A 22,380-nucleotide genomic window follows, 5' to 3' on the forward strand; every position below is an offset into this window, starting at 1 on the left:
TATCGTAATCGTGTTAATTAGGGGTGTTGTGATATACCCGTATTGGCAATAACCATGACATTTCAAAATGAATGTCACACAGCGCTAAACTCTCACTCTCACTTGTCTTAATAGAACATTAGCGACTAATATTTAATCTCTTAATAGATCAATAGCGACTAATATTAAATCTCTTAATAGAACAATAGAGACTGATATTTAATCTCTTAATAGAACAATAGGACTGATATTTTAATCTCTTAATAGGAGAATAGGACTAATATTTTAATCTCTTAATAGAACTATACGACTGGGAGAGGTTGGAATGGAAGATACAGTTTGTGTGGACAGGTGTCTTATACACCTAACGAGCTGACATTAGGAGTAACTTCTTAAAGTGGCAGGACTAATCTATGTTCCACATGGGCACATAACCAGTCTGTGGGAGCCAGAATCCTTGCTGGTTGGTAGAGGATCAAATACTTATTTCACTCACTGAAATGCAAATCAATCTCTAACCTTTATATAATGTGTTTTTTCTGGATTTTTTTGGTTGGTATTCTGTCTCTATCCATTAAAATAAACCTACCATAAAAATTACAGACCCTTCATTTCTTTGTAAGTGGGCAAACTTACAAAATCAGCAGGGGATCAAATAAATATTTTCCCCACTGTATCACAAACAGAATAAACATTGTTATCACTATTCTGATGTCATAATCACTATGCCATATTTCAGAAGTGACATCTTATTAGTTAAACCACTTTCATTCTTTTATGACTGTTAACTGCATTCTTGAGTCTAGCCCTCATCACAATCACAATCATTTTCATAACTACTCCGGTCCATTGATAATATCCTGACTCTTATCACAATCACAATCGATTCTGACGTCATAATCACCGTGTTATAATTTAATTGTGACATTTTAGTTGGGGAAATCATGTCTGCCTCTCATGAACGAGTCTAGCAATCATCACATTCAGAATCATAATAATCACTATGACGTTCTGATATCATAATCACCATGCACTTCATTAAAATCAACACATTTTAGTACGTGAAAAACATATCTGAATTACCGGTCCACTGATATTGCCTGACTGTTATCACAATCATTTGTCATAATCACTCAGAAGGGAAATCACTTCTGTCCCTCATGACTGCATGCCCAATCATTACATTACATCAGAATCACAATCATTTCATCACGATTCTGACGTCATAATCACCAAGCACGTAATTAAATGGCGACATTTCAGCAGGGAAAACCACTTTTGTCCCTCCTCACTGTCCACTGATATTCGCCTGGCTGTTGTCACAATCGCAATACTTGTATCGCTATTCTGACGTAATAATCCCTCTGCTATTATTTAATTGTGACGTTTTAGAAGGGGAAACCACTTCTGTCCCTCATGACTGTCTGTCTGAGCTGCTTGTCCATTCATATCAACTCATCCAGTGACTGCTGGCAGAGACTATCCTCCAATCTCATTAGAGAAGTGCTGCGATAAACTGGGTTATGATGAGCACTGCTTGCTTGCACACTCTGTTCCAAGCGTCCACTGGACAAATCAAGCTGCACCTGTCCTGATATCTACTGATACCGATAGTAGCAAATCTCCTGCTAAACGATCATAAATGCAGCTGTCACCCAAGCAAACACTGTTAATGCAAGAGCATGCAGAAGACGGAAGAACGCACGCATTGCTATTTGCAGACGTCATTTGACGCATTCAAACTGATGCAACTCTTAAGAAGTCTGGCTGTTGACATATTAAACGTCAAACAGCCTCCGGAAATTATTTTGGTGTTTCCACGCAGATGGCAAATCTCGCCTACATCAATAACAAATCTGACATCTACTTCTTTTTACATACCTTCATTGCAACTCCCTTCCTCGAATACTGTCGAATACTAAAGTGATTTTCATCGCAAGGACGCTCAGGAACACTCCATTACGTCTTCTCTTTCTATCATCCTTGTGTATGTGTAGAAAAGAGCATAACGTAATGGCAAAGCGCGGATCCGCCAATCCTGAAATAGCAAGGCCCGCTGGTATGTATAGCAGCCAATCGGCGTCGCTCTCGCCGGCGAGTGGGCGTGTCTTAGCGACACGCATGTGTGCAGGCATCGGTTTGATGCAGCGACACTGTAGTGTGACCATTAACTGTTTCTCAACATATTTGCGAACAGATTATGTGTAAAACGCTGGTAATTATGTCCAGCTCTAATTTGCATTTCCCTGTCCGTGCTAATTAAGTCTCCACTCTCAGTTTAATTAATAAGGAAACTGTCGTAGTGTGCGAATTATTCAGGGCCTTTGAACATTGTAAGGGAATTTCTTCGCGTCAGACTTTTTTAAACAAGCTTTTTATGATATAGCTACTTGCGATATGTTGTCGAGGTTTAATTTAAAAAAGATATTCTTGCGATATATAAATGTGTATAAATGTATACAGATAATATTATAAGAATATAAAAAAAATTATAACATGTTATCTGCGTAACCGTAACTGCGTAACGTCCGTCGCCGGCGGAAAGGGGTCGAGCGGCCTGTTGCTATGGTTACCTCTTTAAGCAAAAGCGATTTCCTTTCGGGAGCGTTTATAGTGCGCTCTGACTAACTTTGATTCTGAATTTTGTGGTTATTGAAACACTAGAGACAGTTAAACGGTTATGGTCCAAACTGGCTGCTGTTTGTTCGGACTACAGTCCACACTGGAACGTGCTGGAATGTTCTAGCAGTGACGAGGTATTTCACAATTAATCCTCACAAACCGCTGTTCTTAATACTTTAATACTTTTATCCAAAGCAATTATACAAATGAGGTTTTATACAAATGAGGACAATGGAAACAATCAAATACAACAAAAGAGCAATGATATGCACGTGCTATGACAAGTCTCAGTTAGTTTAATATTTCCTCAGGGTTGAACAGTTCTACGTTTCGACGTTGGTTGCAAGACGTGTTACAATAAAGTGTGAAAGCAGGTCATCTAGTGGCCAGATAAGTCAACGACAATAAAGATCGATATCAAAATTATTTAAGGAATCAGATTTCTTCTAGAAGCAAATCGGTCTCTGATTAATTTAACATTGAATTCAATGTGTTTAATATAACAATTCTATCTAAAACATTCATGCGAAATGTGTAAGCACCTTATCACCTTTTATGAGTTCAGTGCAAAATGAGTTTCACGTTTAACATATAGTACAGTTGTAATAGCTGAGAATAATGTGTGATTTTATATGTAAATGAGTCAAAGTGTTACATGGTACAGTAACTGCAGCCTACAAGAGAGAAAATTTGTGGTTATTGAAACACTAGAGACAGTTAAACGGTTATGGTCCAAACTGGCTGCTGTTTGTTCGGACTACAGTCCACACTGGAACGTGCTGGAATGTTCTAGCATTGACGAGGTATTTCACAATTAATCCTCACAAACCGCTGTTCTTAATACTTTAATACTCAAACACCATATGTTTCAAAACTCATATTAGCTGTCCGGTAATGTTTTAACATGTCAAGACAAACCATTTGAACGCAGAATATATTTAGAAATAAATATTTAATAACGAATAATAAAGTAAACAGAGCATGCTCATCAACTTTCATTATTAAAATGAATTTACATTTACATTTAGTCATTTAGCAGACGCTTTTATCCAAAGCAATTATACAAATGAGGTTTTATACAAATGAGGACAATGGAAACAATCAAATACAACAAAAGAGCAATGATATGCACGTGCTATGACAAGTCTCAGTTAGTTTAATATTTCCTCAGGGTTGAACAGTTCTACGTTTCGACGTTGGTTGCAAGACGTGTTACAATAAAGTGTGAAAGCAGGTCATCTAGTGGCCAGATAAGTCAACGACAATAAAGATCGATATCAAAATTATTTAAGGAATCAGATTTCTTCTAGAAGCAAATCGGTCTCTGATTAATTTAACATTGAATTTAATGTGTTTAATATAACAATTCTATCTAAAACATTCATGCGAAATGTGTAAGCACCTTATCACCTTTTATGAGTTCAGTGCAAAATGAGTTTCACGTTTAACATATAGTACAGTTTTACAATAAAGTGTGAAAGCAGGTCATCTAGTGGCCAGATAAGTCAACGACAATAAAGATCGATATAAAAATTATTTAAGGAATCAGATTTCTTCTAGAAGCAAATCGGTCTCTGATTAATTTAACATTGAATTCAATGTGTTTAATATAACAATTCTATCTAAAACATTCATGCGAAATGTGTAAGCACCTTATCACCTTTTATGAGTTCAGTGCAAAATGAGTTTCACGTTTAACATATAGTACAGTTGTAATAGCTGAGAATAATGTGTGATTTTATATGTAAATGAGTCAAAGTGTTACATGGTACAGTAACTGCAGCCTACAAGAGAGAAAATGCAGTGGTCCACATTCACACTCTCAACCCTCAGGGGAAAACACACAGCTACAGGACACACTTATACTGTACTGTTTCTCACCCATCCTCCTTCTATCTATCTCTCTCTCTATCTCTCTATCTATCTCTCTATCTATCTATCTATCTATCTATCTCTGTCTGTCTGTCTGTCTGTCTGAAAGAGAAAAAAAGTTCATACCATTCATATGTAGTGTTGTTACAAGCAAGATTGTTTCTGACACAAGTGAAAGGCAGAACATTTGCCATTTGCCAGTGTGAAGTTATGCATGATGTACTTGCCAAAGTAAACAAACCTGAGAAACAAGTGGGCAAGTTAATGAAATATGATTCCATTTGAAGACTTATGACAAAAATTCCCAACAGTTTGTTACGAGCTCGGAAGCAACCTCAGTAAGAACTAAATCAACTAGTACAAACTAATTAGTAAAAAAAAAAAAACCATTTATTTATTTGTTTATACAATTATTTGTTTATTCATGTTCTAATCTTTATTTGCATTATTTGTAGATATTTAATTTTTCTAGGTCCTTTGTATGTTAAAGTAATTCAAACTGTTGTCCAATTGGGGGCGACATTGACCATAAAACGTGAACCTTCAGTAGTCAGTGTGTGAGCTTTTACTGTGAATTGAAATTGAAGTATTGTATGGAAGGATGGCAAGCTGAAAACAAGCTTTTTGCCATTACTGATCAGTCAAAAGTTACCTAAAACATTCTTGAAACTCTTTAAAAATGTAAATGACAGGATAAAGGATTTTGATAGTGTTAGAGATTGAAGTACAGACAATTTTTAATAATTCATTTTGTAAGCAAAATACAATGGGAATGATAGTTTACTTATTATTGAGGCTATAAGTACCTTAAATATAGCTGATAGTCAAGTCACCGTTATTTATATAGCGCTTTTTACAATACGATACATTTATACTTAATATGTATTAATATAAAACTAAACTGTACTTTAAAAACATATTTTTAATTTAATGACATTTATCCATTATTGATATACATTTTTATTTAAATAAATTTTTAAGTGTATCATGTATTTAAACTAATGTAATAATTAATGTAATCATCATTAGTAAATAAGGCCTTCTATTAGATATAGTAATATATATAGTGATAATTCAAACCTCATGTGCAGATGTTGTGTCTGAATAAACAGAATGACAGTTTATGTTACAGGAAATTTCAAAATAGCAAGAAAGAGTCGCACCAGTCTAGTTTAGTTTTCCCAGAACTTTTCTGGTCTTCCAGGAACACTGTAACTTGCATGCAAAGTTTCATGCGGAAATTCCCTGGTGTCATTAAGATTTGGGTCTCAAGGCTTGTTTTTATTAAGCCCCTAAAAGGTGCAAGTAAAACCAGCAGACCCTCGGAGACTTTTAATGCACCCCAGGGACAGGCCTGGACCAAAAAGAGATTAATTTTGCAACCAAGGTCATTGAAAGAAAGTCAAAGAGCAAACACATGGAGCAAATCAACCACAAATGTCTCAAAACACATAGTTTACAAAGGACAGTGAACTCTCGTCAATCAGACAAGACGACTGAAGCTGCTGTTTCCTGTCACTGTGTGCAGTTAGAGAGTTCAACGCATCAAATGTCATTGACTTTTTCAGGGTTATATAAACCAATAACCTAATCCAAGCCTACTACAGATGAGATTAAAAATAATTCATTATATTTTCATTTAAATCACCTCCCTATTAATCCGAACTGCTGTTAATCTATTTAACCATATGATGCATTAAATGATTAATGGAATTATTAAGGGGTAACAATCTTGCCTCGTTTTGCTTCAAATCATTCCCAATTTTGTTATTTTTTGAACAAGCATATTTAGTTACTTATTTGACATTGTTCTATTGTTATAATGTATGATTAAGTAGCTATATGAATAAAACAATCCTACACAGCAGTATACTGCATGTGAAAGCTGCCAGCTGTTGAAATGACTTATGGAGTCTCATTAAGAGAGTGCTGTCTGCTAACACAGAGCACTGTTCTCATTAAGCAAACAGAGACACTCAGAAACCCTCAGTATTGATCACACCAGGATGAGAAATGAAGAGAGGAAGAAAACCTCATCAAAACGAGCCTCTCCTTTTGTACAGGACAGCACTACAGACTGGAAAGCATATGCTCACTAGCTAAAATACTGTAGTGATACCATGTTTTTGAATATAAAACAAGCACTGATATTCTTTTAAATACACCATATAAATACCTTCATATATGAGTATCCATGAAACCATGGTCTTACAGTACCTTTTTTTGTAAGAGACTCCCACAATCGATTAATCAAGTTAGAAAGTTTAATTATACATCCCAGTACTTAGTGACTGCACTGCTGACTCCTGTAATTACTTACTGTACATGAATTCTGGGAAACAAATTAGAGAAAAACACATCTGGCAGGTAAAAAAAAACAGGATTAATCCAGTTCCTGTCCAGCCTGTATCTCGAAAGCACATTGTCAAATGCAGCCACTTAAAAAAGAAGCTGTCATCTCATAAACACAATGATGTCCAGTCTTTTTACAAACAGAGTTTATTTCACACAGCAAGAACAATCATTCATTAGTGTTTATTATAAAACAGAGAGGAAAAGAACATCCAGGTGCTCGAAGCAATTAGAGTCACACTGTTTGTGATATTTATACTAGAACTGAACACATTATCTTTGAGCTACAAAGAAAATTTAGATGCTGGAGTCATAAATATGACCCCCCCCCCTAAAAAAAAGATGGAGATGACCAGCCAACTAACTAAAACTAAAATAGCCTGTCGTCATGTAAAGTGCAAATCAGACACGTCTGTAAAGGAAAAAACACCTGTGGAGCAAAGGGCATCATAAAATAACTCAAAAGGTCACATTTACTGTCAAACACTCGTGCATTCGCGCACACACAGCATAAATAATTAATAAATGAACTCTGTTACATCAAATTTGTTTAAACAAATACAAAACACTGACATGACTCAAACTTGTTTTTCCTTTAAAAACATTGAAATCAATTTCTCTGTGACCATACGAACATGGTTTTTGCACTGATGAAACACTGCCAGGTGTTTATGTGTCTTATAATGTCATCCCTTGTTGTAAACTGGATGCGATTTAATGAAAAATAATCATGTCGGTTGTGTGGCATTGTTAGTCTCTCGGCTGCCTGTGTGTCCTGTTTAATGAGCTCTGGCTAAAGCTACATTTGCATCATAAGCCTCCAGAAAAACATCACACACACACACACAGACATCAGTATCCCTTCTAGCCCGCAGGCACTCCAGCAGCCTTTTTTCTCTCTTCTCTGACCTCTCCTCGCTCTCTGCGCTCGTCTAATTGAGGCGAATCTACCCTGGACAAAAAGCTTTCTCAGAGGGGAGCAATTGGCCGTATCTGTCACAAGCCAAATGTGAAAGTTTCACATCAGAAGCCTGAAAGTTGCTGATGTGGGTGGCAAAGACTGGCTTGTGGTAATTGTTTTATGTCTTACAAATTTGTCTCGTTCTGTTTAGTTACGTTTAAAATTGCAAACGACAGATTCGCTGGTGCTTTCTGCAGCAACTGGACTAAAGAATAAAGATGGGGGAGTAAGGAACAGGTCCTGATCTTTCTTCCCCCCTTCATTCTTTCAAAATCCCACCTCCAGGCACCTACTTTACATAACCATTTTGTCTCATGGCACTCCATTTAGGTTTTGTGGCAAAGGGGTGCTTAATGATTTTACAATGTTGATACACTTGACCTTTATTTGGAGTGTTAGAATAACAAACGAACAATACCAAACCACAAGGAACAGCAGTCCATCACCTTTCACAGTAATGCAATGTATTTTTCTCTTCTACACTCCAGGGCTCCAGCACCAGATGGTCTTCCAGCTCATCCTCTTCGTCCTCCTCTTCCTCGTCAAACACACTGATTTCTTCAGTAGAAGTGTCTAGGCAGTAGCTGCTGCCTTGACCCTCACTGTATTCGTAGATGGTAGGTAGGCTGCTTCTCATTCCAAAGCGTCTGCGTAGGGCAACCAGCAACGGCTGAGGCACTGTAAAGATGTCCACATTGTTGCCCAGGTCCACCCAGGCCAAACTGGGAAACTTTTTGGGGTCCTTAACCACCTCTATCAGGTCTTTAAGGATAGCTACAGTCAGCCGGTTACCGTTGATTGCAAGGGTGGTGAGTTTAGGTAGCACTCCTAAGAATGGTAAAAGAAGTCGCAAGCTGTCGTCTTGGAGCTCTGTGAAGCTGATGTCCACCGCCGTCACAGATGAACCATTGTTCTGAAGGTAGTATGCCACACGATGTAGATCACGGCCGGAAAGGGGGATACCAGACAGAACCATGGTATCGTTTGTTAATTTCTTTTTCAGTGTAGTTTTTAAACTGTGAAAGAAAAAAAAGTAGTGTTAGCATATTACATTAAATTGCCATGCTACTGTGTCAGTCATGATATAAAAAATAAACATGGCTTATTTTTATTCTATTATTTACTTACACATTATTACAGAATAATGTGGTCATTTAATAGAGCGTTTTAGAGTAATTTTAAATAGCAATGCAATGCAATTTACCCATTCTTTTTATTTGTAGTTTTTTCTGTTTCAGATGAGTTTTTTGGTTTAGAACTGTGAGGGGGGTAGAGCTTAAGTGACAACAGTCACATACATGCACAAGTCCAGGGTATTATTCTCATCCAATGTAAGCTGCTTTTTGAGGCCAAGACTTTCAAGAGTTCTAGAACAGACCTATAAAGTTACAGTGAGACAACCTCTCAAATAAATAAATAAACAAACAAACCTTAAGTATTAGTGATTGAAAAGAGACTTTTAAGGATAAATGTCACTTGTTCTAAAGCAGGCCTGTAAAATCCCGGTGAGGCACCACAAGAATGCTGCTAACAAGCATTGGTGGTTCAGTGGAAGAATTCTCACCTGCCAGCGGGAGGCCAGCCGCGGATAGTTGTAATTCACTGACAGCCAATCAGATTGCAGAATTTCAGCAAGTTGCCAAAGAGCCAATCAGATTTTTCATGCATTTTTTGCATTTTGAAATTTTTTTTTTTTTACTTGTTTGGACCTGGGTTTCAAACAGCTTTGTGCTTTTTGTAAAACAAAATAATTAAATGTAATAATACATTACAGCTGCAAAGTATTTTAAATGTGTGTCTTGTATTTTTGGATTACAAGGCAAATTATTATGAATAAATAATTCATATTAAAATAAATACAGTAAAATAATAGTAGTAAAACATTATATGGTTATATTAAAAACATGAATGGTTATATTAAATATTAAATGGCTTGTGAAATGTAAATAAGAGGCATTTAAATTTAACTCAAACTGAGTAATACTCAAGTACTGAATGAAAATTGATTGAGTGATGGAATAATTTAAGTCACACTTAAGTTAAATGATCAATGAAGTGTTTCCAAAACCATAGAAACTGTAAAATATTAGTCCTACGAAGTGGAACACAGCACTTGTAAGGATAAAAGAAACTCAGATACTTTGATCTCCTGAGAAACAGACAATACACTGGCATCTTCAAGACACCCCACAGAGGGGTGGTGCAGGAAACGCCTCTCTCACATATGCATCAGTGCCTTTTCATCTGCTCCCTCCACTGGATTCACTCAGAATGGTCAATAGTATAATGTTCTATATGAATGCAAATAAGATTTACAGTCATGTTTGGTTTCATTTGAATAGTCTCAGGGTGAGTGGTACAATGGCCTTAATATTACAAAAGTAGACTAAAAGATAATACAGATCCTAAGAGTAAAGAGATACTTTGATTACTGTAGAGGGTCATTCCATGCAAATTACCTTCTGTTCCCATTGAGGTGCAAACCACCCAGGTCTGGGACCTGGGTTAATGTAAATTCCAATTGTTTGTACATGCCTCCATTTGGGGGATGTTTTTCTTGGTTTTGTATTTAAAGGATTGCAACAAAAGTCTAGCAGAACCGCTGATTAATATTTGGAGTGTTAATTAATCATACTAAAATGGAGTCAGATTAGATAATAAAATGGAGTCAGATTTGAGTTAAATCTAAATTGAATAACTCTGCGCGCTGAAAAGACCGAAGACGCAAGAAACCTTCATCCACCACTGGATACCTTAATTGGGCCAAGTGCGTGGACCTTACACACTCATGAAGCAATTTGTAATTTTCAGTTGTATTTTTATTAAATGCTTTAAGCTCTTTTTAAGATTAGTAAATATTGATCCAAAATAATAAAGTAGAAAGAAAAATAGAATTCTGACAATATATAGATATTACAAACTCACACTGAAAAATCAAAATATACAGTAAATACATGAGTTAAATATTACTAAGGGGCAAAAGAATATCATTTATTTCTTTTTTTCTGCCACTCATCTCTGTCTTCCCATCTCGTAAAATGCAGACTCTTTAAACTCTTTCCAGGTCATCTCTTTCTGCATGCCCTGAGGTTGGTAAATGGAAAAGACTTTAGCAGGGCAATGAACATATTTCCCTGCTACGCCAGGAAAGCCTGTGTGTATGTGAGGACTGTTTGGACCCTGCTTCAGTTCCATTTGACAAAATCTGCACAAGCGACCAACGTGTTCAGTTTCAGGCCTCCTCCACCCGTTTCTTTGTGTCCTCAAGTTCACACTTAAAGAACTCCATTTCCATAAAGTCTTGGAATGGCATTCTGGGGTTTGTTAGTCCTTAATCACTGTAAGTATTAAAAACCTTTGTGGAACAGTAGAAGTACCTGACAGGGCCTTGCTGATTAAAAAAAAGTGGATAGAGGTTGCTGCTGCCGCTCCATAATGCAATTCTCTCAATAATCTCATGAGTTAGGCATGTGGTCAGAGCAGGTGCTGTGGTGGGGTTACATCTGCAGGCTTCATTGTTACCACTGGCACACTGGTTGTTTTACTACCCTCTTTCAAGACGTTTCTCTGGAGTTGTTAAATGTAGAACTGGTGTTCAGCAGTTTGGCCAGGTGCTTGATATACTGTGAAGTGTGCAGTTTTGTGGTCGAATCAGTGAATCTACACTATATGATGAATAAATCTCATTCTTACATCGCACGTAGATCTGCACTTTGTTGTTTATGATGAGAGAATTTGCGAGTCAGAATTCAGTCAGTGCGCGCTGAAAAACGGAACTCCGTTATTTCAGCGATGACTCATCTGAACGCTTCTGATTGGCCATCGCATTCATAAGCTCAGCATAATCCTGTGTGATTGGTTATAACGCGAAACACTGTAAAAACGTGGAAAAAGAAAAATAATGCAACAAATAAGCCCTAATATTAATTAGATAGTATTACTAGTCTTTCTATCGTCAAAGGCATCAGCCACAGGCGATATCTCTGATTATCGTAGATACACGATACTATCGTCTATCGGCACAACCCTATTTCAGATGCAGACTCCAGAAATGTTTTTTTTTTATGTTGGAATGAAAGAGACTAAGTAGTAGCCTATGAAGTGCTTCTTATTCTTACCCAAAGATACAAAATGGAAGAAAGGGTTAAAACTGAACACAATCTTGCTACTCAAACTGTATAAACTTTTTTATATATGTATTTATTTGCTCCTTTTCCATTTTGCATTTACTTGTACTTTTACATTCAGCAGGCTACTTAAGTATGTTTAATACAAAAAAAAATACTTTACATACTTAAGTACAATAAATATCACATACTTTAAGACTTTTACTCAAGTAATATTCTAAATGGTGACTTCAACTTCTGTGGAGTTGAAGTCACTTTCTGGTAAGATATCTGTACTTTTACTTAAGTGTGGCTTTCAGGTAGGCTACTTTATCCACCACTGCTTTAGGAAAAAACAGCCTTAGATAGACAAGCAAAAAAAAGCACCAACACCATTCTAAGAATTATTACAGTACATGAATTATGTGACAGTATACTACGTTTGACTTGATCCCCATAAAAAATATTACTCATTCAAACATCAGTCATCATTCAATCTCAAAATCCATGTGACTTAACCAGATAGTTTGTTTTCTCAGATAAAGGTCAGAAAGTGACAGGCAATTTAAATCTAACTCTGCCAACTGTTTCTAACAGTGATGACCAATGCTGTTTGTGATGTGCAGAGACTGCACAGCACCTGCATTGCCCCCTCTGTCACCGCACATTACCAATCAGCACATCCTCCGCATATCCATATATGCAAAGCAGGAGTATCAAAACTGAGCAGTCTCAGTAAAAAGCTTATTTCAAAGCATAGAGTCATGCACAGTACAGTGGGTTTTGGATTAGATTCTCTCTTAGACTCACAAAAAAAGGGAGAGAAACATGGAAATTGAATGTATGGATGGATGGATAGGGTTCAATGAGTCATTGTTCTTGCCCAGAGCGGTCACGTTGACAAGCAAGTCAGGGCTGTCAGAAAAAATGAGTGCACACACCAAAAAATGGAAAACTGTGGAAACACGGGCTGACGGAGATGTTTGCAATTGTGTGTGGTTTGCTCTGAGGTACTGCTACTGCAGCTCCCCCATATACTTGTGTGCAGATGAGGTAGTTGACGACACAGCAGCCAGGGGGCAAGGTTGTCAATTCCTGCAAACATATTTATGGAAGACAGGCCAATTCTTTGCATTACATCGACATCAAATATTCTGAATATAGGGGTAGTAATAAAGACTCCTATGCATGAGCAACAGCTCCATGTGCACTAACTACGCTTTAAATTAGAGAGCTGACAACTGAACAGCAATGCAGCTCCCTCCTTCATTCACCCTGCAGCACCCCACCCCTCTGCAGCGGGGAAAGTCCATCTGCTTCTCCTCTGCCTGGGATGATAGCATTACATTCAGAGGGGCTTTTGCTGTGACTGCAGGATTTGGACTTCCTACGCCGTGTGCTCTATTGTTCTGAGTTTGGGCTTGTCTGATTGGATTAAGGGCTTTCCTACAGGGGCTGCCTGGCACGCCGCTAGCACTGTTCTGCGTAGGAGCCAGAGGTCCAGCCAAACAAAATGCACGGATCAGCCCATTTCAAAAACAACACTGTGTGTTGGTGTCATAGTCGTGAGGAAGGGTGCTGAGAGCTCCTGGAGTTGGTGGGATGGGGGTGGAATGGATGGGGTAGGTAGCAGACTGCAATACAGAATTGGCTGCCCATCTGCAAGGTAGCATGGCAGCGCTTATCCTGGTTTAGGCTCAATGCATCCTTTATCCTTTATCTCAGGGACATTGTTAACATGGGCTGCTGACATTGTCAGGAATATACCATTTAAGACTGAATTTTAGGTAAAGTGGCAGGGCTATCCATACGGCAGTGGTTGCGTTAGACTTTAACATTGTCCGTCATTTTTCATGTTCAACACAGTGATCTATAATAGATATAATATGAACCGTACATACAGTGCGCCTCCCATCCAATAAATCGCAATAGACTAAGCTTTGTGCTTTGTTACTTTTTATATATATATACATAAAGGTTTGTACAATTGATGTGCACATAAATCCTACAATAAGGGAAATTATTAAATTTTAAAGGTGATTTCCAGGGTTATATGTAAGGTCAGTAGACAAAACCGATCAATGTATTGATTTAATGAACTGTGGAACAATCTAGAATCCATGGAGTAACTGAACAACCTGCTTAATGAGAGATCTACTGGCTCTAATTGCATCGTACATCCACTCTGCCCTTTGGGATATTGACATGTTTTTCACCAAGAGCTTACATGACCTATCAAATGTAATCTCAAAAACAGCTAGATACTACAAGGAAACAAGCATACAAACATAGGAGGCTGCCACATATGACACATTCTGACAAATTTTAGTCCAATTAAATTACATGACACGATGATTAATTAATAAAATAAATCATATGCAACAAAATTTCCTGAAAAAAGCCCCCAAAATAAAACAATTCAAACAAATTTCATTATGGTGGCAGGCAATATCACTAAATAGGCATTACAAAAAGTTAATTGCACTACATAAACGTTAAACTGACAGCCCTAGTACTTACATTTCACATGGTTTAATTAGCTAAAGATGTACATTGCGTCTTCTGCACAGTGAAATGGGTTGACTAAGCAAACCTGAGATGTACATGCAGAGCTTCAGTAGCACTTCTCATCACACACTGACTTGTGGGTAAAACCTATTCAAAAACCTGTCAGTGCGGATCTACATACCACGCCACCATGACTCTCAAAATAACGTTGTCAAAACCCTTTTCGGATGATTTCTCTAGCAAGCCCTGACGACGTGGCAGGTTTGAAGGCCCATTTGCATTAATATTGCCCCATACTGACACTTTGGCATATGCTCTATATATGCTTATGTCTCTGAGACTTTATTTAGATTTAAAGGCGCGATGTGACGCCAGGTGCCTCTGCCGAACGGACAGTCTAAGTCACATTTTTTGATTTCTCCCTCTTCTCCATGGGCTCTGAATTTCTCCCGAGATGATGTCTGAGGCCATTCTGAGCCTTCTGCGGATAGTAATCAGGTTTTGTCTCTCTTCAGTGCCACATACATACACCTTTTCCCAGCCATCTTAAATGTGAACTGCACAGAACAATGACTTTCCAGTTGGCTAATCCCATTTCAGTACTGGTGAGATAGTCGATGCTATATATATCAATGTGGATAGTAGAGAGAAAACTCGGTGTAAAAGCTGCAAGGGCTCTCTGTATTATTTGCAGTTCTGCTGTGGTAATTCTCAAAATATTAAAGCCATAATTAAACATTTTAGCGAAGTACTTGCACACATTTAAACCCATTTTTTACATACACATTTTTTTGTATTTTTTTTTTAGATGTAATTATAATTCATTAATTATATATATTTAAATTACATATAAAAATGATTATAATTATTAACAAAAAAAACAAAATATTATATACTTACACACACACACACACACTTTAAAGATATCAAAAAAGACATATTATTAAAATATAATTCATTTAAATAATAAAATATAAAAATTATAAGTATTAAAACTGTAAAACTAGCATTGCATTATGTTATATAAATGATATAACTATATATAAAATTATATATAAAATAAAAAACAAATATATATATATATGTATATAAAATCTAAATATATAAAAATAATATAATACACACACACACACACACACATAAATATGCATAAAAACAAAACCTAAAACATACTACGTTTTTTATTAGATAGAATCTCAAAATGTGGAGGGGGAAATGAGGTGAACTATTATTGAATCACGCAAAAAGAGCTCTTTACTTGAAATTATACACAGCAAGCAAATTTCCCTGCAGGAAAACACTCTACATACCTGATTGAACTGATTAATAAATTTATACAAGCGAGTTATGATGCACACACAGGCCCTATGCTATGAAATTAATTGACCCTTGATGAATCTTATTTAGTGCCAAGACCTGTTCAATCAAAAAAGTGTGTAAATAGAACTGTTGGGTTTAGTTTATGTTTCAGTCCCAGCATAGCTGAGAATTTACAGTGATGTTTAAAGTAATCATGTAAGATACTGGCCTGTCATAAGACACTCACCTAAACAGCCCCCATTGCCCTCAATCTCTCAATCATCCCACTTCTCGCTTGTTGTGTGGCACCGTGAGTTGATGCCAGCCTGCTTTAATTAGCCATCAGAAGGCCACTGTGGGCTTAACGTAGGGTGACCATACGTGCCATTTTCCCAGGACGCGTCCTGGCCAGGATTTGTTTTGGCTTTGTTTTCCTGTTTTCATGCTTGCTGAAGGTAATGATCGAAAAGTAGTTTGACCAATAACATGCAAGCATTGTACATAATGGACCAATCATGGTGTGTGAGAAGGTGGGATCTACGGTCAAAGCGATGCAATTACGCGTACATATTAGGTGTGTTCGACTTAAAAGCAGTGCGGCTCAGACCGATCAGTGTTTGACATCAAAGTACCTCGAGAGCGTTTCGAAAGCATAACCGTCTGTATGGTACTTTGATGTCATACACCGATCGGTCTGCACACGCAAACAAAGCCAAAACCTAGATATTTTAGGAAATATAGAAATCCTGGCCAGAACGTGTCCTGGGAAAATGGCACGTATGGTCACCCTACTTAACGGTGAGTGTCAGACTGAAGTAGTGCCAGTTCCTGGAGCAGCTAATCCTGCTCAACACACACGCCAGCACTCCATCAACACAAACACACTATCGCATGTGAGATCCCTCCAACAAGAGCAGTCTCGGGACATCGCTGCCTCTCCATGGGGTTTCACCTACATGGATCTGAGCGGCAGCTTCAACTGTGCCAGTGGAAAACTCATGCTACATGCTAATGTGAAAGGAACGTTACGGATTAGGGAGGAATAGGATCAAAATGAAAACAACTAAGAAATTATGTTTTGCATAAAGCAAGTTAAGCCATGATCTTTTTTTGTGCCCATAATTTCAAGACTATTAGACACATTTTCCCTCAAATTCGCATTACTGTAATATTGTAAAATAATTAATGAAGAATATAAAAAGCTTATAACATGGAATCAAGATACACCATGATAAATGTTACTATTTTTCTGTACTATATATATATATATATAGTGGGGCAAATAAGTATTTGATACACTGCCGATTTTTCAAGTTTTTCCATTATATTCTCATTACTGTGATACCATAAAAATTCATAAAAAATGTAATTAAATTTATCACAAATTAGCTTAACCAACTACGCCAGTGGACAATACATGGCACTTGCTAATGTGTGAAAAATGGATTAAAAAGCATATAAAAAGTAATCTAGATAAAGCAGAAAAGCTAGACAATTTAAAAGTTCATATAAAAGTTCATAAACAAGGTTTAGCAATTTCATATTACTTATCATACTGATTGTTCCTAGAAACTCCAAGGAAGACCCATTTCCAGCAGAATCACGGGGTGCTTTCAATGGCGCAGTAATTTTGATTAAAGGTTTGTCTAATTATGCGCAAAGATAGGCCCGATTTGAATCAGATTATAAAACATCCCCTTGCCCGATTTAGAAGTGTAGTAGTGTTATTTTTGCATCCATTGAAAGAGCTCCCCTTTGATAAGAGCAAAGAGTAATGATAGCAATAATAACAATGATGATAATAGCACATGATGTATGTGATAGCATGGTGCTCCTAAAACGACTATCTTCAAAAAAGACACTTCAAAGCAGAGCTCAAGCTCAAACCCTGCTCGCCGCTAATACTACATGCTTGTATGCGTTTGTAAGCATGAGTCTAATGCCTGCACCTCTCTTCTATCTGCCCGTATAAGGCTGTGACAGTTGAGTTATTGGAAAGGCCTGTCTGCGAGGAAGTGATGGATTATATAACAGTAACATAGCGGGCGCCCAGCCAGCACAGCCATTGCAAAATGGCTAGAGAAACGGTATTAAAATGTATTGCTTCAGAAGGGATGCACCCCAGTGGCTGATAGCCGCTTTGAGCTCTGCTACTGTACGGCGGATCGGTGCCGACTGTCTGCTCGGCCTTTTTAATGCGTCAGCCCTCTGGGAATTTATGTGTCGGCACATTCGCCTGGTTTCTGCCAAGGCTATAAACAGTGATGTGATGTTTATGCTAATCAAAGCGTTTGGAGGGCAAATGCATCTTTTCAACAGGAGGAAGAGATTTTATGGCTCTTTTTTGCATTCATGCTAATACTGTAACATCTTTTTGAATGTCTATCAATATTTCTGTTAAATAGACTTCCATGCCTTACAAAAAGCACATGGTTTTGCTATAAAATGCATAACAATAAATTAGGGCTGTCAATAGATTACAGTTTTTAATCTGATTAATCACAACCTTTTTCTGTGATTAATCGCAATTAATCGTACACTTCATGAAATTAAGCATAGACCATTTATCTTGTTTCAAATGGTTATTTTGTCATCATTTGCTATATTCAGCTAAGTAAACCAAAAGATTGAAGGGTGATTCTCAAAAATATGTGTTTTCGGCAAGCTTTTTTCAAGATAAATGTAGATGTCTTTCCAAAAAAGGACTCTAAAAGAAGTCCAGAACTCCAAAAGGACACCAAAGAACCAGATGATATAAGGAGCCCATATAAGCACATATGAAAGAAAGAAAATGCAAAAAAATAAATAAAATTCTGAATTGTATAGTACCGTATTGGCCCGAATATAAGACGACCCTGATTATAAGACGACCCCCCTTTTTCCAGATGTACCTTTTGGAAAAAGGCTTTTTAAAAACCAAATCTTGTTTTTCCTCAGTAAAACACATTTTGTCTTCAATTATTTTCATATTGCATATTTTTCCTATTTTAATTTTTGTTTTGAAAGTATGGTAAAAACTGGTAAAATGTACCAACAATCACATTCCGACTGTCTGCTCGGCCTTTTTAATGCGTCAGCCCTCTGGGAATTTATGTGTCGGCACATTCGCCTGGTTTCTGCCAAGGCTATAAACAGTGATGTGATGTTTATGCTAATCAAAGCGTTTGGAGGGCAAATGCATCTTTTCAACAGGAGGAAGAGATTTTATGGCTCTTTTTTGCATTCATGCTAATACTGTAACATCTTTTTGAATGTCTATCAATATTTCTGTTAAATAGACTTCCATGCCTTACAAAAAGCACATGGTTTTGCTATAAAATGCATAACAATAAATTAGGGCTGTCAATAGATTACAATTTTTAATCTGATTAATCACAACCTTTTTCTGTGATTAATCGCAATTAATCGTACACTTCATGAAATTAAGCATAGACCATTTATCTTGTTTCAAATGGTTATTTTGTCATCATTTGCTATATTCAGCTAAGTAAACCAAAAGATTGAAGGGTGATTCTCAAAAATATGTGTTTTCGGCAAGCTTTTTTCAAGATAAATGTAGATGTCTTTCCAAAAAAGGACTCTAAAAGAAGTCCAGAACTCCAAAAGGACACCAAAGAACCAGATGATATAAGGAGCCCATATAAGCACATATGAAAGAAAGAAAATGCAAAAAAATAAATAAAATTCTGAATTGTATAGTACCGTATTGGCCCGAATATAAGACGACCCTGATTATAAGACGACCCCCCTTTTTCCAGATGTACCTTTTGGAAAAAGGCTTTTACACATCTGACAAGGATGACAGTCACGTTGAAAACAGTCATTGTCTTGTCCTGTTATTTACAAGGGGCTAAATGTTCTGTACCAAATGTTCCCCATGTGGAGATCAACAGGCGATTAATCACGGATAAGGCTTAAGGATGCCCGCTTAACACTGTTGTCAGGGTAGAGTCTGCAGAATGGTGTATCTAATAGGATTAAATTGAGCGAAGTGAAGTCACTCTACACCTCAACCAGGGCAAAGGGGACGAGAACAAAGCAGAGTGATAACTTAACATCAGTTAGTTCAATAAAAGCAGGGCGACGGGAGAGTGAAGAGAGAAACAGGAGAGATGAGTCAGACCTGCTAATGACCTTTCCATCGGCTCGCCAGAGCTGAACAGACACACGATATGTAGGTCAAACACATTTAAACATGGTCAACAGGGAGGTCAGGAAGCAGAAATGGGAAAAAATACATAAAAAATAAATCAATCAAAAGGAGAGTAAACAGCAGAGACATGAGGGTTAGAGTGTACACTACAGAAATCATTTTAATTAATCCTTTTTTGTCTTGTTTTCCAGTAAAAAAAAAAAAAGTATTAAAAAAGAACTTTTAAAATTAAATAAAAATAAATAAAATGAAATCAGAATGAATTAAAGGCAATACAACAAACAAATAATTTATATTTTTATGCATTACAGTAATAAAAAAAATAGATATTTTAAATGGGAATTTGAGAAGAAAATGTATTTAATTGTTATGCCACAATTAAACATTTTGAGTACCAAGATACATGAATTTGATAATCAAACATTATCATGGTACATATCAAAATCCCATTGTAGTACCATTTGATACCATCACTGTCTTATGGTAACTACCACAGAATTTTTAAAAAGAGATATAATTTACACATTATACTAGATAATATTGTTATTTTTTCTTTTTGGGGTCAACCAAATCACATGCTACAAAATTAACCAGTATTTTTTAAAATTTTTATTACAATTAAATCAATATAAATTAAAGGCAACACCACCATAAATACTACAGTTGTGTACACATAAGCTTACATTTTATATTTAAATAAACTTAGAGAGGTTTAATTTATTTTAGAACTTATAACTAACAGACATTTTATAACTTTATAACTTATTGACTTATATATGATATTTTATAACTTGGAAGTTCTATTTATTTTTTATGTATTACAATAATGAAATGTAGACGTTTGAAATGGGAATAGGGGAAGCAAATATGTCTAATTATTATTCTACAATGCAAAATTTAAACAGTGCACAAATAAATACCATGGTATATGAATCTGATAATCAGAAATTATTAAAATTCCATTGTAGTACCATTTGATACCACCGGTATCTAGAAAGTATTTAGAAATAATTTTCTTCTATTTCTGAAAGAACTGAATCACATTAAATTCAGGAATATGCCGCCACAAACTTAATGAGTATTTTCTCATTTTCCAGTAAAACAAATATCTAGACAAGCGAAATTTCGAATGGAAAGCAAAACTGTAAGATCAAAGGACTCCTCAAAGTGTATTTCTCCTATAATCTAAAAGACGCCACACTGAGTACATGTCCGCAGGAACATATGGGACACAAAACATGGATGTGGGATGCAGAACAGATCAGATGCGGATCATTCTGCTCGGGCTGACTTCATCTTCAAATGTGGGCTAAAACACCAAGCCGCTCTTGATGGGTTTCTGTCCGCCAGCAGTGGGCACATGCATCACGTATGCTGAAACCCAAGCTGCCCCACATGTGTTCGGCTCGATCTGTCATCCAGCCAAAACAAGCCTGTTTTCTAGGCCACCGTGAGCGTCCGCAGGTCCTCTTTTGGGTCAGACTCACTCTGCCGTGAATTCTCTTTCATCATGCTCTTAACCGTGGCTCTCCGCTGACCGGGTAGCGATGGGTCGTGTAGGTTTTACCCCAGCGGCAGGCAACCAACACGCTCCACGTAGCGCTTATCAGAATGAAGAGGATGTTAGCTGACAAATATCAACTCCTCGCTGCCTTTAATGCGAGCGCAAACAATAAACTTGGCATCAACACGACACGGGCGACCCCGAAGCAGAGCCGAGACCTCCATCCGAGAGGGGATAATTACACAGAGGGCTGCTGCTGGCTCATCTTCACCCCTGCTGACTGCTTTATTAAACAGATTCATCATTCCATTTGGTTTGGGAGGCAAACGGCTGCCTTGCAGGAGCGCGGGATTGATGAAATAACAACTGCCGCTGTGCTGTTTTGTGCTCTCGCACGAGGGGCTTTTCCAGGAGCTATCAAGAATATGTGGGTGATTAGCCTGGAATCGAGAACAGGCTTTAAAAACACCACAAAAGAACACTGGCTTCTCAAGCGTACAGGCACACAACAGAGCTGCAATGAATGTTACAAGTATGAGTAATCAAAACACTTTGATCTCATTTATCTCAGAAGAAAATATGAGGGTATAAATACATTTTATGTACACACACACACACACATATATATATATATATACACACACACATATATATATATATATATATATATATATACACACACACACATACAATGTTTTCATAAAATTTTGTAAAATCTACATACATATATTTAATTAAATTTCATTAATGACACATTTTTAAATAATTAAATATAAAATATTTATCATTATTAAAACTGTAAAACAAAAATATTGCATTATATTATTATATAAATAATATATCTAAAATATTATAAATAATATATATATATATATGTACATTTAATTACATACTATGTGTGTGTATTAATTGTAATTAATATATTATATAATTAGAATAATTATATATTGTTATTTAGACACAAAATATAACAAAATATAAAAATAACTATACGTAAAACTATAAAATAAACATTATAAAAATA

General features: G+C 36.6%; 2 protein-coding genes across 4 annotated transcripts in view; both read right to left on the reverse strand.

Moving 5' to 3' along the window:
• Positions 1-1,996, reverse strand: part of LOC107758664 (E3 ubiquitin-protein ligase RNF34-like) — a 28,940-nt gene extending 26,944 nt beyond the window's left edge. For all 3 annotated transcript variants that reach the window (XM_016576464.1, XM_016576463.1, XM_016576462.1), the window contains exon 1: positions 1,861-1,996. In XM_016576464.1, coding sequence (XP_016431950.1) covers positions 1,861-1,866 — 6 coding nt within the window. In that variant the 5' untranslated portion in view covers positions 1,867-1,996. The remainder of the gene's footprint in view (positions 1-1,860) is intronic.
• Positions 1,997-6,949: 4,953 nt separating this feature from the next.
• The window catches only part of LOC107758665 (leucine-rich repeat-containing protein 75B-like), a 31,797-nt gene continuing 16,366 nt past the window's right edge, over positions 6,950-22,380 (reverse strand). Inside the window, exon 4 of the mRNA XM_016576465.1 lies at positions 6,950-8,802. Coding sequence (XP_016431951.1) covers positions 8,229-8,802 — 574 coding nt within the window. The 3' untranslated portion in view covers positions 6,950-8,228. The remainder of the gene's footprint in view (positions 8,803-22,380) is intronic.

The sequence above is a fragment of the Sinocyclocheilus rhinocerous genome, unplaced genomic scaffold (genome assembly GCF_001515625.1).
Source record: "Sinocyclocheilus rhinocerous isolate Xijiao unplaced genomic scaffold, SAMN03320098_v1.1 scaffold623, whole genome shotgun sequence".
Lineage (NCBI taxonomy): Eukaryota > Metazoa > Chordata > Actinopteri > Cypriniformes > Cyprinidae > Sinocyclocheilus > Sinocyclocheilus rhinocerous.